The sequence below is a fragment of the Arachis hypogaea genome, chromosome 16 (genome assembly GCF_003086295.3).
Source record: "Arachis hypogaea cultivar Tifrunner chromosome 16, arahy.Tifrunner.gnm2.J5K5, whole genome shotgun sequence".
NCBI lineage: Eukaryota > Viridiplantae > Streptophyta > Magnoliopsida > Fabales > Fabaceae > Arachis > Arachis hypogaea.
This window is the reverse complement of record NC_092051.1, coordinates 56,142,465-56,157,257: the sequence shown is the minus strand read 5'-3', so window position 1 is coordinate 56,157,257 and position 14,793 is coordinate 56,142,465. Positions and strand designations below refer to the sequence as shown.

Below are 14,793 nucleotides of genomic sequence, written 5' to 3'. Positions count from 1 at the left end.
AAGTTCAGCTCGGCGGGAGTCATCATGTGCTTCATGTTGCGTTCTTAGGGAGTTTTGTGATATTTCAACTGGAATCATTGCATCCGAACCATAGACCAAACAAAATGGTGTTTCCTTGGTTGTTGAATGTACCGAGGTATTGTATCCCCATAAGATCTCCGGAACAAGCTCGGCCCATAAGCCCTTAGCGTCGTCGAGTTTCTTTCGTAGGGCTTGGAGGAGGACCTTGTTGGCAGCTTCTGCTAAACCATTGGATTGGGGGTGTTCAACTGAAGAAAAATGTTGTTTGACTTTTAAATTCTGCAAAAAAGTTTGAAAATTATGGTCTATGAACCGGCGACCATTGTCAGTTACAATATGTTGAGGTATACCAAATCTACAGATTATATGTTGCTAAACAAATGATATCATCTGTGCCGATGTAATTCTGGCTAGAGGTTGAGCTTCAATCCAATTGGAAAAGTAATCGATTGCCACAACTAAATATTTTACCTGTCTTGGTGCAGTTGGAAAAGGTCCGAGGATATCAATTCCACATTTATTAAATGGCCAGCTTACCGTTGACTGGTGTAATTCTTCGGCTGGGATATGTAATGTAGGGGCGTGCTTTTGGCAATGATCACAAGTTCGGACTTTTTTCTTACTGTCCTCCAATAAGGTCGGCCAGTAAAAACCGGCACGGAGGATCTTGTGTGCTAGGCTCCTTGCCCCTGAATGTGTTCCACAGATGCCTTCGTGGACTTCAGCTAAGGCTATTTCAGCTTCGGTCCTGTCTAAGCATTTCAGCAATGGTCGAGAATAACCTCGTCGATATAATTGGTCATTCAACAATGTAAAGAAAGATGCCTGCCTCTTAAACTTTTTTGTGTCTTGTACTTCTAGTGGAAGTTCTGCATTTTTAAGGTATTGGATATATGGCTTTTGCCAACTATCCTCGGTTTGAAAATTGCCGATCATATTTATGCTCGGCTCCTGCAAAGTTGACTGTAAAAGCGAAGCATTGTGTGACTGGCTTGTAGCTAATTTAGATAATGTATCTGCTCTGTAATTCTGCTCTCTTTCTATGTGTGTAATCTTGAATTTGGAAAAACGAGTTATTAGTTTTTGTACAATTTCAAGATATTTTGATAAAATAGGATCCTTTGTCTGAAAACACTGATTTACTTGTTGAACGACCAACAAGGAATCACAATAGACATGTAAATTAATGACCTGTAATTCAATTGCTAACCTGAGCCCCGCAATGAGGGCTTCGTATTCGGCCTGATTGTTGCTGGCTCTAAAGGAAAATCGGAGAGAATGTTCAACAATAACTCCTCCGGGGTTTTCCAAGAGTATCCCTGCACCTGATCCTTGGGTGTTTGATGCTCCATCGACGAACAATACCCAGTGTTCATTGTCTTCATTTGGGCTTGATCCTGTAAACTCAGCAACAAAATCGGCTAAATACTGTGACTTGACGGATGATCTAGGTTGGTAGTGGATATCAAATTCCGAGAGTTCAATGGACCATTTGATCAACCTCCCTGCTAGGTCGGGTCTGGCGAGTATCTGGCGTAGTGGCTGGGACGTCCTAACGTTGATTGTATGGCTCTGAAAATAGGGACGAAGCCTTCTTGCTGAAAATACGAGGGCATAAGCCAGCTTTTCTAACTTTGGGTAACGAAGCTCGGCATTCTGGAGTGATTTGCTCACAAAATAAACTGGCTGTTGAGCTTTATTGTTTTCTGCAACAAGAACAACACTAACCGCTAAATCAGTAATAGATAAATACAAATATAAGGGCTCACCGACCTTAGGTTTTTGTAGAACAGGCGGTTTAGAGAGAAACTGCTTTAAGTTTTGAAATGCCAATTCGCAGTTTTCGTCCCAGTGAAAAACTGTGTTTTTTCGTAAACATTTGAAAAAGTCCGCCGATTTAGACGCCAAACATGGCAGGAATCTTGACAGAGCTACTAATCGTCCTGTTAGTCGCTGAACTTCTTTTATGGTTGTGGGACTGCTCATATCGAGGATGGCCTGACATTTTTTCGGATTTGCCTCAATTCCTCAGCTAGTGAGGATAAAACCGAGGAATTTCCCACCTTGGACACCAAAGGCACATTTTTCTGGATTAAGTCTCATGTTATAAGCTCGGATTTGGCCGAATATCTCAGCGAGATCGTTGACATGGTTCTCGCCGACCTTTGTTTTGGCGACCATGTCGTCGACATACACCTCGACGTTTCTGCCGATCTATTGGTCGAAGACTTTATTCATCAGCCGTTGGTATGTTGCTCCTGCATTTTTTAAGCCAAAGGGCATAACGTTATAGCAATAGTTACCATATTCAGTGATAAAAGCAGTTTTTTCTTGATCTGATGGGTGCATAAAGATCTGGTTGTACCCAGAATATGCATCCATAAAGCTTAATGTACCATAACCGCAAGAATTATCTACTAAAGTATCAATTAAAGGCAAAGGATATGCATCCTTTGGGCATGCTTTGTTTAAATCAGTAAAATCAATGCACATGCGCCATTTACCGTTATGTTTCTTTACCATTACGATGTTGGCTAGCCAAGTCGTGAACCTGATTTCTCGTATGAAGTTTGCGTCGATCAGCTTTTTAGTCTCGGCTAGGGATGCCAGCCTTTTTTCTGTGCCGAGGTTTCTTTTCTTCTGGGTTACTGGTCGGGCTGCCGGATTAATGGCGAGCTTATGTGTAATAATAGAAGGATCTATTCCTGGCATGTCTCTTGACGTCCAGGCAAATAGGTCGGCATTCTGTCTCAAAAAACTAATTAGCTTGTCTTTTTCTGCGTCTTTCATTGATGTGCCAATAAAAGTGAATTTAGTGGGGTCATCTGTCAAGATAAGCTTTATGAGCTCTTCATTAGGTAAAGGGCGATCTTGAAGGTCTGCACGGAGGTCCAGCTCGGTTAGCATTGGTTGCTCGGCTCCTATGGAGTTTACACGTCTGTCACTATTTCTCTTGATAGGCTTTAAGCTTGTGTTATAATAGTGCCGAGCTTCTTGTAAGTCGCCATGAACTATGGCTACCGTGTCGTCCTGCACAGGAAACTTGACACAAAGATGAACAGTTGATACAATTGCAGCAAACCTGTTTAAAAAGGGTCGTCCTAAAATGAGATTGTAAGGGCTGAAAGTGTCCACCACTAGGTATTGAATATCCTGTGTTCTAGATAGTGGCTGATCACCTAATGTGGTTTGTAACCACACTAAACCCATGACTGGGACTCGCTCTCCTGAAAAGCCAATCAAGTCTCCTACAGAAGGTTGCAAAATGTTAGTGCTTAATTTCATTTTTTCAAATGTAGTAAAGAATAAGACGTCGGCGCTGCTGCCTAGATCCAGCAGTACTTTCCGAACTATTAAATCGCCCAGCTGAATGGAGATGACAACAGGGTCATCCAAATTTGCGTCATGAGCGTGAAAATCGGTTGGGTAAAACGTCATCTCAGGTATTCTTTGTGTCGGTTGAGGATTGTTGGCCGTATCTCCAAGGGCGAGCATTGCTCTGTACGTGCGCTTTCTAGCGGAGCTTGTAGGCCCTCCTCCTGCATAGCCCCCTGAGATGCAATTAATTACACCTCTGGGCTGAATGAGAGCTTTCTCCTTGTCTTTTGACGAGGTTCCTGTGGAGGGTGGTTCCGCGGTAGAAGTTGACCTTTTTTGCATATGACCTGCAATGAATTTATCAAGGTGCCCCTGTCTCGCCAAACGTTCAAGGAGATCTTTGGCGATCACACATTCATCGGTCGTATGACTGAACTTTTGATGGAACGTACAATACTTGGATTTGTCAACATTTTTTGGCTCTAGATAACTCCCGGCCTTCCGTGGAGGTTTGATCAGCTTGGAATTTAGTATTTCCTTGATAATATCATCCCGTTTGGCATTGAACTGTGTGTATGACTCGTAGCGAGGTGTTGGTTTGAAGCCCTTTCTACTCTCACGAGGCTTCTCGTCGTCTTTGGTGGTTGCCGACCTTTCTGACTTCCGAGCTTGACAAAGCTCCTCAATGTCTATCTGTCCTTTGGCTTTCTCACAGAACTCGGCTAGAGTCTTTGGTTTAGCTACCACTATAGTCCCCTGAAATTTCCCCAGGCGGGGGCCGCTCTTGATGGCGTGTAAATGGACTTCGGGATGGAGATCGGGGATCCTCATTGCTACCTTTGTAAAACGGGTGATGTAGTCCTTCAGACTTTCTTGAGGGCCTTGTTTAATGGTCGTCAAGTAATATGAATCATGCAGGTATATAGCGGATGCTGCAAAGTGATCTTCAAATTGCTTTGCCAGCTCCTGAAATCGGGAAATAGAATCTGCAGGCAAAGAGCAAAACCAGTCAGGTGCAGGACCGTCTAAAAAGGAAGGAAAACAACGACATAAAATAGGGTCAGATGCACCGTTAACGATCATGATTGATCGGAATTTCTTAATGTGTTGCTTTGGATCTCCCAACCCATCATATGGGGTTAACGTCGTGGGTAAGGTAAATTGTCTAGGTAGTTGGAAATTCATGATATCTGCTGTGAATGGTCCTGTGGAGTTGTCGAGCTCATCTCCGTCAGTCTCGGCTCTTTTTTCGTTGTCCCGAGGATCGCCGTCTTCATTGTCTTGAGGTGTCTCCGAGACATGTGTGCGGCGTTCATCATCATTGTTTCGCTCATTATGATCGTTACCGTGTTCGAGGCGAGCGTTGATTAATTGTTCGATCTGTTGTTGCATTCGTAGGTTCTCGTTTCTCATATGCTCGTTTGTCTCAGCCATGCGCTGGTTTGCCTGCTGAAGCTCGGTTACCATGCGAAGAAGCTCGGACGGTGTAGGGGGAGGTGCGTCAGCCATTATTGGTCGTCGTGGTGTTTGGGGCCTGAAAGAGAGAGGATTTCAAATTTCGGCCCCACAGTGGGCGCCAAATGTTCTTGTCTGGTTGTAGCCGAACTATAAATCGTCCCTGAGAAGGAGGAGACCGAGCTTTATCTTCGGGTTGCACTACTCCACTTTCAGCAAGCCAAACCGAGAAGAAAAAAGGGGAGAAGTACCTGCAAAAAGTACTCCGACGCTCAAGTCAGTTTTAGAGAATTATCTTAAGAAGTTTCTTTGGTTCAGAATGATCTACCTTTACCATTCTCTGTCGATTGCTTTTATAACCGAGATATTATAACAGTATTATTTCTTACTTTACCGTTTCTGATATAACCGATCAGAAGGCCATTAATTACCATAAACTCGGTATAATTGATATGTCGGTTATAAGGGTATTAGCCGAGTTATAATTCGTAACCGATGTATAACGGTCGTATCATATATATATATACGACTCTTTCCAATATATATTATTCACTACTTAAATAAAATTTAATAGATGTAAAACTTATAACTAAGACATAGGGTTTCAACAATTGGAGGACCTACTACATGTCACGCGTGTGGATGATGATAAATGTAGGTAGCACTAGTAGCTATATATCTAGATCAATTAAGAATTCTATACGAGGTCTTTTGTTGGCTATATTGTTTTTGTTGATATATCATGATCATGATGATTGTGCGTCTTTAATTTTCACATGCAAGAAATAGCACAGCCATATATGGTGATATGATAAACATTGGGAAAAAAAGCTATCAACTCATAATTGAAAGTAAACCCCAATAAGTCGGTATGTTGCAATGAATAGTTATCCAAAAACCATGATCACCAGGCTAATAATAATGTTAGGCCAGAAATTAAAGTAGGCTCGCTACATATATATAAGGCCAAGGTTATGGTCGGTCTTCATGGTCTTAATTCTTAACACTCATAAGCCACAAGAAAATGGTGGTTGCATTTTGGGAATGATAACAATAATGTAGCGGGTAGGACCGAACCATGATTATATATGATATTGACAACTCATTTTGTGTGTATGTGGTTAAACTGATATGCTTCGATCAGGATAACATTCTTGGTAAAATCCTCACGGATTAAAAGGAATTTGGATTAACAAATTTATTTGTGTATGGGTACATATATACTTTATATTAAAATAATAACTAATAATAACTAATGTATGTAATCATTTTATCTTACTCTTTTTATTAGTAATAGAAATTGAAAAAATACAGAATTATTATATGATAATTTAGTTAAACATGTTAAATCATTTAACGATTTTTAATTATTAACTCTATACAAAGATAATTGTATGTAAATTTTTATCTAAAAATTTATTTGGAAATTTGAATATATTTACTTAGAAAGAAAATAATAATTAAAGTCTTCTCTTTATTTGTAACAAAAATAACAAGTGAAAAAAAGTGTATGTATAACAAAAAATTAGTAGGAGTAATTATATTTTAAATTAAAATAAAAAATACTATTTACTTACAATACAAGAATATTTAGTTTTAGCAACAAAATTTTAGTAGCAATAATACAATTGTCATTATTTTTTTTATTTAAATTATGTTTTTGTGGGCATTATATATTTGTCATTAATACTATACATTATAAATGATAATTACTATTATTGCCACTAAAAATATAAGAAAAACTATTTTTAATAAGAAATTTTTAGTGGCTATAATATAATGGCTAGTATTAATTTTATTAAAATATTTTTTATAATAATTAATCAATTGCCAAATAAAAAGAAGAAAAAACACCCATTTTTTTACTATCTAAGAAACCTGACCCTAAACCCAGCCACCATCACCATCCCTCATCGCCGAACTCTTCTCTTCCGGTAGAGGGTGTGATAAACCGCTATTTTACAGTTTATCTTGTACTTAATTTAGTGGATTTTATCCACTAAACTTACACTTATTCATATAATTCGCATGTTTTACATTTTTCTTCCTAATTTTGTGCTATGATTGAAGACATGCTTCTTTGACCTTAAATTTGCTAATTTTAATCCTCTCTTATTACCATTCGATACCGTGATATGTTTATTAAGCATTTTCAGGATTTATAGGGCAGGAATGGCTTAGAGGATGGAAAGGAAGCATGCAAAAGTGGAAGGAATACAAGAAATTGAAGGAATTGCTAAGCTGTCAAGCCTGACCTCTTCGTACTAAATGGATCATAATAACTTGAGCTACAGAGATCCGAATGAGGCAGTTCCAGTTGGGTTGGAAAGCTAATATTCCGGACTTCAAAATGATATGCAATTTGCCATAGTTGCCATGCAGTTAGGTGACGCGTACGTGTGGATGATGCGTACGCGTGACAGAGCCACGTGCTGGACATATCAGAAATCGCTGGGGGCAATTTTTGGGCTATTTTTGGCCCAGTTCCAAGCCCGAAAACACATATTAGAGGCTACAGAGTGGGGGAATCAAGGAGACAACAATTCATTCACATAATTTTAGGTTTTAGATGTAGTTTTCTAGGGAGAGAGGCTCTCTCTTCTCTCTAGGTTTTAGGTTCCTTTTAGTTCTTCTCAATTTCTGAATTCTATCTTAGTTTAACTTATTTTCTCTTCTACTTTTAATTGTTCTAGCATTCTAGTTTATCTATTTCCCTTGTTGATTACTTTATTTTCCCCATTTAGTTTATGAATTCTCATGTTAGATTTGATTTTCTATTTAATGCAATTTGAGGTATTTCATATTTATGATTGCTTTTTTCAATTTATGTTATTAATGCTTGCAATTGGTTGTTTGGATTTTATTATCTCTTATTGCTTTTCTATGCTTTGATGTTGTGCCTTCCAAGTGTTTGATAAAATGCTTGGGAGGATTTTAGGTTAGATTTTTATATTCTTAGCTTGAATTGATTAATTGGAGACTCTTGAATCATCAAAGTCCCTTGTTGGTTGGTGATTGAAACTAGCTAGTTGGCTTGAACTTCACTGACTCTAGTCTTTGACTAGGACTTGTGAATTCAAGTTAATTTTATCACTTGACTTACCTTCAATTGTTAGAGGTTAACTAAGTGATAGCAAAGGACAATTACCATCACAAGTGATTATGACGATGAGGATAGGAATTCCAATTATCAATCCTTGCTAGGATTTTTCTTAGTCGTTACTTTATTTCCTTGTTATTTTACATTACTTGTTCAACATTTAAAAACCCCAAAAGATACTTTTCCATAACTAATTATAAGTACAATTCCCTGCAATTCTTTGAGAGACGACCCGAGGTTTAATACTTTGGTTATCTTTATTGGGTTTGCTTTAGTGACAAACAAATTAAATTTGATTGAGGTCTAATTGTCGGTTTAGATCTATACTTGCAACACGATTATCTTTGTGAAATTCTTTACCGACGATTTTTCCCCCATCAATTTTTGGCACCGTTGCCGGGGAATTGCAAACGTGTGCCTTATTGTTGGTTATTGTGAATATTGTGAATAATTTTGCTTTTTCGTTTCTTTGTTAGTTGTTTCTAGTTTTAGGAGTTTATTCTCATTATTTTCTTATTAATTTATGTTTTTATTTTCTGTTGTTACTATGAATTCTCACCCCTTTGGCTATGAGTTTGGTCACAATTATGTTGTAAGGAATGGAAGCTACATTGAGAACATGCATTAAGGTTGGAACAATCAAAGATGGAAGGAGCCACAAGGATTTGATCAACCTTTTCGGCAACAACCTCCTCCAATGTGCCATGAGCAAAAACCATTCTACGATGCATCCCAAGACAATGGTTATGGTGGACCTTTTCGTGACAATCAACTTCCACCAACTTACTATGAGCAACAGCCATTCCAACGTGGATATGGTGGACTGCAAATAAACTATATGCACCTATCTATATGAATGTAACTAAATGCAAGATGATTCTACCTACTTGGTCAAAAGTAAATCAATCCTCAAGAACACATATGCACATGTAGGGCTAAGTAGTATGATGGTTCATGAATCCTACCAATTCAAAAATGTCAAAATGAAGTTCAAATACACTTGCAAGAAGGAAGCTCATGAAAGCCGAGAACAAGGAATTGAGCATCAAATCTTCACCGGAAGTGTATCCGCTCTAATCGCTCAAGTGTATAGGGTCGATCACTCAATTCTTTTCTAATCATGCTTTCCATTATTTGTTTTTCATCTAACAATCAACAATTATTCAATGCATGCATACATTCATCATGAGGATTTTATTCATAGGTTGTAATGTGGCTAGGGTAAACGTAAGGATGCATATGGTCAAGTGAGCTTGAAATTTGAATCTTTGATTAACCTAAGCTCTCACCAAACACATATAACAACCTATACAACTCTAATACACAACCTAGCTACCCATGATTCCAACTTTTTCACATACTTATGCATTCTCTTTAATTCACATTCTATATGCATATTTTTTTATTGAACTTTACTTTGGGGCATTTTTGTCCCCTTTTTATTTCTTTTTTTTTCTTTTTTTTCTATATATATATATATATATTTTTTCTTTTATATATATATGTTCTTTTTCTTTTTCTTTATCATCTCTTTTTCTAAAGTATATACAAACATATCAATGCATATGGTTTTACATATAGTGCATGAATATGTACCCAATTCCCAATATTTTTAACAAAAATAAAAATTACACTTTTACCTCAACCAATGTCCCAAGTTTCCCATACCCAAATGATACACACCCTCACTAGCCTAAGCTAATCAAAGATCCAAAGTAAGGACATTTATTATTTTTTACTTAGGGGTAGTGATGTGCTACAATTAAGAACAAAAGGGATTAAATAAGCTCAAAATTGGCTAACAATGATTGATGAAAGATAGGCTATTTGGGTAAGTGAGCTAAATGAAATAATGGCCTCAATCATATAAATGCATGTATACATGGAATAATGGACATAAAGAATAAAGCAAATCAAAGATTACAATCATAGAAAGAGAATAATGCACATAAGAATGAAAATAAGTGGTTATATGATGTAACCACGCAATTGGGCTCAAAACTCACATGCTTGTGTTCTTAGCTCAAAAACCATGTTCCAAAATAAATCCTTCAAGCAAGTTCAACAAAAAACTTTTTCGAATTGGTAGGGTGCCCTAAAATAATTTTTTTCTTGGAAAAGAAATCATCACCCTAACCAAGTAGTCCTAACATAAAAAAAATGGTGAAATATGTACAAATTCTAATTAACATGCAACCTATCATGCAAAACAACAAATAACTAGCAAGGGAAATCAAGAATTGGTGTTGAAAGAAAGAAATTGTTACCCATGGAGATCGATCGGATGACTTTCCCACACTTAAAAATTTGCACCGTCCTCGGTGCATGCAAAGAAGAACAAGGTGGATGGGTTGCTACAATTGATGAGTTTCTTCAAAAGGTTGTGCTGGTGAACTTGTTTGTTGCCCCATTAGAAGCTTTTCCTTTTCTTCTTTTGGTGGCCAACTTGAAAGGAGAGAAAAAGAAAGAAAATTAAGCCTATTTCAAAGATATTAAAGCAAATATAACATAGGCAAGGGCTAATGCCAAATAAGAATAGGGTCCTCACTACATGGTAGCTACAACATGTGAGTGAGAAAACAATGTAAGCACAGGCATATTAACTAACACTTGATGCAAGAGTAAAGTCAAAGCACAAAGAGCACTCAAAAGCATCAAGTTCGACTAGAAAGAGTGGGTCATGAAAGACATGTAAGCTCATATCAATGCACAAAGGATACAAGGATCATCAAGGGTAAAGCATTGAATTAGAAATTTCATTACCCATCAATATCAAACAAGTCAAGAAGCACCATGATTAACCAAGAAATTCTCAACAATTGAGTAAGAAAATGCAACACCATTATTCAAATAAGAAGCAAAAAAAAAAAAGAAGGTAAAAACAAGCTATAAAAACAAAATGAAAATGCAAAGAAAAAAAGTATGCGAGTGCAATGGACAAAAGAAAATGGAAGATGAGAAAAAAAAACTTTTTTTGCGACGCGGACGCGTCATGCACGCCCACGCGCCGATGCGTAGATTGGCAAAAGGGACAAGCGACGCGGACGTGCACAGTACGCGTACGCTTGCTTGATGAAGTTGGCAATCGATGCGGACACGTCACGTACGCTTGCGCGTCAGGTCGCGGGCACAGAGTAGGCACAACTTTGGCACAACTCTCTGGTTTTTGTACCAGGAGTGTGAAATGCACCATCGACGCACGCGCGCATAGCAGGCTCACGCGCGGATGCCCTTTTTTTTTAAAGAAAACAAGGCACTCTCCTAATATATAAGCATTCTAAAACAATCACAAATCAAATTTAACAAAAATCTTTAAGTTTTTGAAAAATTTTCAAAGACAAAACAAACAAAACATGTACTACAAGCAAAATGCAATTTAACAACAACTAAACTAATTAAAACAAACTAAGAAACAACCAATCAATCAAAGCAAAATGTGTAAGAGTATAGAGAATAACAAAAACTACCTACAATGGTAACTCAATTCCTTCATTGATTATATCTACAAGAGAATGGAAAGAGGTTACCATGGTGGGGTGTCTCCCACCTAGTACTTTTAGTTTAAGTCCTTAAGTTGGACCATTGATGGGGGTTCTTGCTAGGGTGGTTTATGCTTGAATTCATCCTTGAATCCCACCATTGTTTGTATCTCCAATGTCCACCGGGATCCTAAATTAGGTGCACAAAGCCTTCAAGTAATCTTAGGTAGATAACAAGGCCCCAAGAGTCTTGATTGTTGAAATTAATTCTAGGGTCCCAAACCTTGTTCTTGCACCCATCTTCCCGTTGACTACCATAGTTAAGTTTGGGTGACAAGGCTTGTGAATTCTCAATTAAGCATCCAAACATTCTCCTAGACCCATACAATTTGGTTCTACACCAACCATTGCTATCCAACCTTGAGGATGCAACCATTATAAACTTAGAGTGATGTTTCCAACCACTAACCATATCCCTCTTACTCTTAATTCCACAAAGAGCTCTAAGTTGCCCATCATTCTCAATCAAACCATATTCAAGTGGGAAAGTAAAGATTAGAGATAAGAATTTTACCCACTTGAATGTTATGTTGGATGGTGACTTAGGAAGGGGGACCACCCCACACTTAGACAATGTGAGGTCTACTCCCTTGTGCTCTTTCTTGACTACCTCCACCTCCTCGCATGCTTCTTCAACTTCAACCTCTTCCTCTTGACAAAGTTCTTCACATTCAACTACCTCTTCACCAACTTCTTCTAGTTCTTCCCCACTCTTCACGTCATAACTTGGAGGTAATGTGGGACTTATCTCAACATCTACCTCAATTTCAATAGGAGAAGATTCCTTAAATACCAAAGGATCATGTGTTAGTGTGGGCTCATCTCCAATAGGAAGATTTGTTATTTGCTCACCTTCTTCCAATTTTTCATCATTCATTATATTCTTAGGAGGTTGCGCACCCTCCTTAACATCAAATTCAAGCTCATTGGAAGAAGGTTCAACAACTTCCACAAAATCATCAACAATGTCACTTGGTGTGGAAGTGTTCTCAAACTTGGAATCCACCTCTTGTTCAACTTTGCCTAGCTCTTCAACCACTTCTTCTTCATTAACAATCTCTTCACTCTCCACTTGTTGCAAGATATACCCCATCTCATTGTCCTCATGTTGAGATTCTAAAATCTCCTTCATGCTCCTTTCTTCGGTTGATTTCTCACATTCATCCGTGGAGGTGCTTTGCTTGTTGCATGAGTCCAATGATTCCAATATAGTGGTAATATTAGCAAACTAAGCCATGATTTTTTCAAATATGGGAGGTGATTCATCTTGTGGTTGAGAGTTCTCATACATTGGAGGTGGCTTATCTTGGTAATAACATGGAGGTGGTGGTTCTTGAGGATATTGGGGGTTGAATTGGGGTGGTTCTTCATATGGTTCCTATGGTTCACAAGGTGGTTGGTATGGTGGGTAAGGATTAGGGTCATATGGAGGTGTTTGGTGGTAAGGGGCTTGTAAGTAAGGTGGTTGAAAATTATATTGAAGAGGTGGTTCATAGGCATATAGTGGTGGTTGTTGACAATCATAATAAAGGTCACCACATCCATTAGACTGATATGCATTAGGATTAGGATTATACCCATAAGAATCCGAAGAGTAGTCGCGTTGGGTGGCGCTTGGACGGCTCGGGTGGCATAAAATGCCCTTTGGTCCTTGTGTATCTCCGTGAGGATAGCAGTCATATCCCCAAGCACTCTTGTCAAACTTGATTCGGAAGGAGGTTGTTGCCAAGAAGGTTGTTCATAAGCTTGGGGCTCCTCCCACCTTTGATTTCTAAATCCTTGATGCACATCCTCATTGAAGCTTTCATTTCCTACAACATAGTTTGAACCAAACTCATAGCCAAAGGGGTGAGAATTCATGATAGCAAATAAAAACAAAAACTAACAAAAATAAGCAACAAAGTCCTAAAGCTAACAAAAACTAACAAATAAGCAAAAGGCAAACATATTCACAATATTCACAATAGCCAATAATATAACACCATTGCAACTCCCCGGCAACAGCACCATTAATTTGATACAAGGATTTATATCGGTTCGGAATTTCACAAAATAATTCCGTTGTTAGTATAGTCCAAACCAATAGTCAATCCTCAAATCAAATTAAATTTGGTTTTGTCATATGTACAAACCCCAATAAGAATTAACCGAAGTATTTGAACTTCGGGTCGTCTCACAAGGAATTGCAATGAAATGAATGATTATTGGCTATGAAGATGCAAGGGGGTTTGATTTATAATTGGCAAGAAAAATAAATGGCAAGAAAGTAAAATGACAAGAACTAATAAAATAAAGGAAACAACTCTTGGCTAAGCATAGGAATTGAGATCACCATCTTTGTCTACAAACCATATATTGACAATTATGAGAGGCCAACCTATTAAGTCTACTTCCAAAAGCCTTAAGTACGTAATGCCTACTCCTAAGCTTGAAGTACGTCAAATAGGTTTGATCACATCAACCCATAAGTTCCAACCTATCTACTAATTAGATTAGCAGTGGGTTAGTGTCAATGGATATCAAATTGATCACCAAGGGTTCTCAAATCACCAATTCAATGACACCCAATGACTCAAGGTCACTCAATTCCCTTAGCCTAGGCCAAGAGTAAAGAGAACTACTCAAAAACTATAGGAAACATTTTAACAAATAGCTAGAGTACAAGAAAAGTGAACATCACAAAATGCTAGAATTAATGAAACCTATAACTATCATAAGCAAGAAATCAATAATAGCAAGCAAGATCAACATAAAAGAAACATAGAAACATGAAATTGCATTAAAAGGAAATTAGATCCAACAACGTTCATTGAAGAGAGAACTTTTGCGTGGTCTAGAAATTTGCAGATAAATCCTCGTTGCAGGTATAGCTTCTAAACCAAAAAAAGTCCTTTCTTACCAAAGTTTTGGTTGTCACAAGTAACAAACCTCTTTGAAATTGATAACCGAAGTATTTAACTTTGGGTCGTCTTCTCAAGGAACTGCAGGGAGGTATGTTCTTATTATTGGTTATGAGTTCTGTAAATTGGGGATTTTGAAAGTAAGGAACAAGTAATTTAAATGACAAGTAAAATAAATAAATAACTGTAAAATAAACTCTTGGCAAGGTATGAAAATTCGGAAGTGCTATCCCAGTTATTATTATGAGAAATTGAAGTTAATCCCACTTAGTTAACCCTTGCGAAAGCAAGAGAAAGTTAAGTGAACTAATTAGTTAGATTTCCCAAGTCATAGCCAACTCCTAAGGAAAGACTAGAGTTAGTGGAATTCAATTTAATTAGCAAACATAACAATCAATCACGATAAGTTTAATAACTCAATAATTTCCAGTTAATCAATTAAAGCCAAGGATATGAAAAG

The 14,793-nt window shown here is 37.7% G+C and overlaps 1 protein-coding gene across 1 annotated transcript; it reads right to left on the bottom strand.

Moving 5' to 3' along the window:
• Positions 1 to 2,235: 2,235 nt before the first annotated feature.
• LOC140180127 (uncharacterized) lies at positions 2,236 to 4,848 on the bottom strand. The gene is made up of 3 exons (XM_072220524.1): positions 2,526 to 4,848; positions 2,325 to 2,435; positions 2,236 to 2,279 (listed from the first exon to the last, which is right to left on the bottom strand). The coding sequence occupies exons 1-3, from the start codon at positions 4,846 to 4,848 to the stop codon at positions 2,236 to 2,238; spliced, it is 2,478 nt and encodes an 825-aa protein (XP_072076625.1).
• Positions 4,849 to 14,793: the final 9,945 nt, after the last annotated feature.

What these genes read in the sequence shown, in the direction of transcription:
- LOC140180127 (XM_072220524.1), bottom strand. Translation starts at nt 4,848, where the DNA reads ATGGCTGACGCACCTCCCCCTACACCGTCCGAGCTTCTTCGCATGGTA. An exon ending in AATGGTAAAGAAACATAACG is followed by an intron (nt 2,436 to 2,525) that starts GTAAATGGCGCA and finishes ATACTTTAGTAG; the next exon opens with ATAATTCTTGCGGTTATGGT. An exon ending in TGCTTTTATCACTGAATATG is followed by an intron (nt 2,280 to 2,324) that starts GTAACTATTGCT and finishes TAAAAAATGCAG; the next exon opens with GAGCAACATACCAACGGCTG.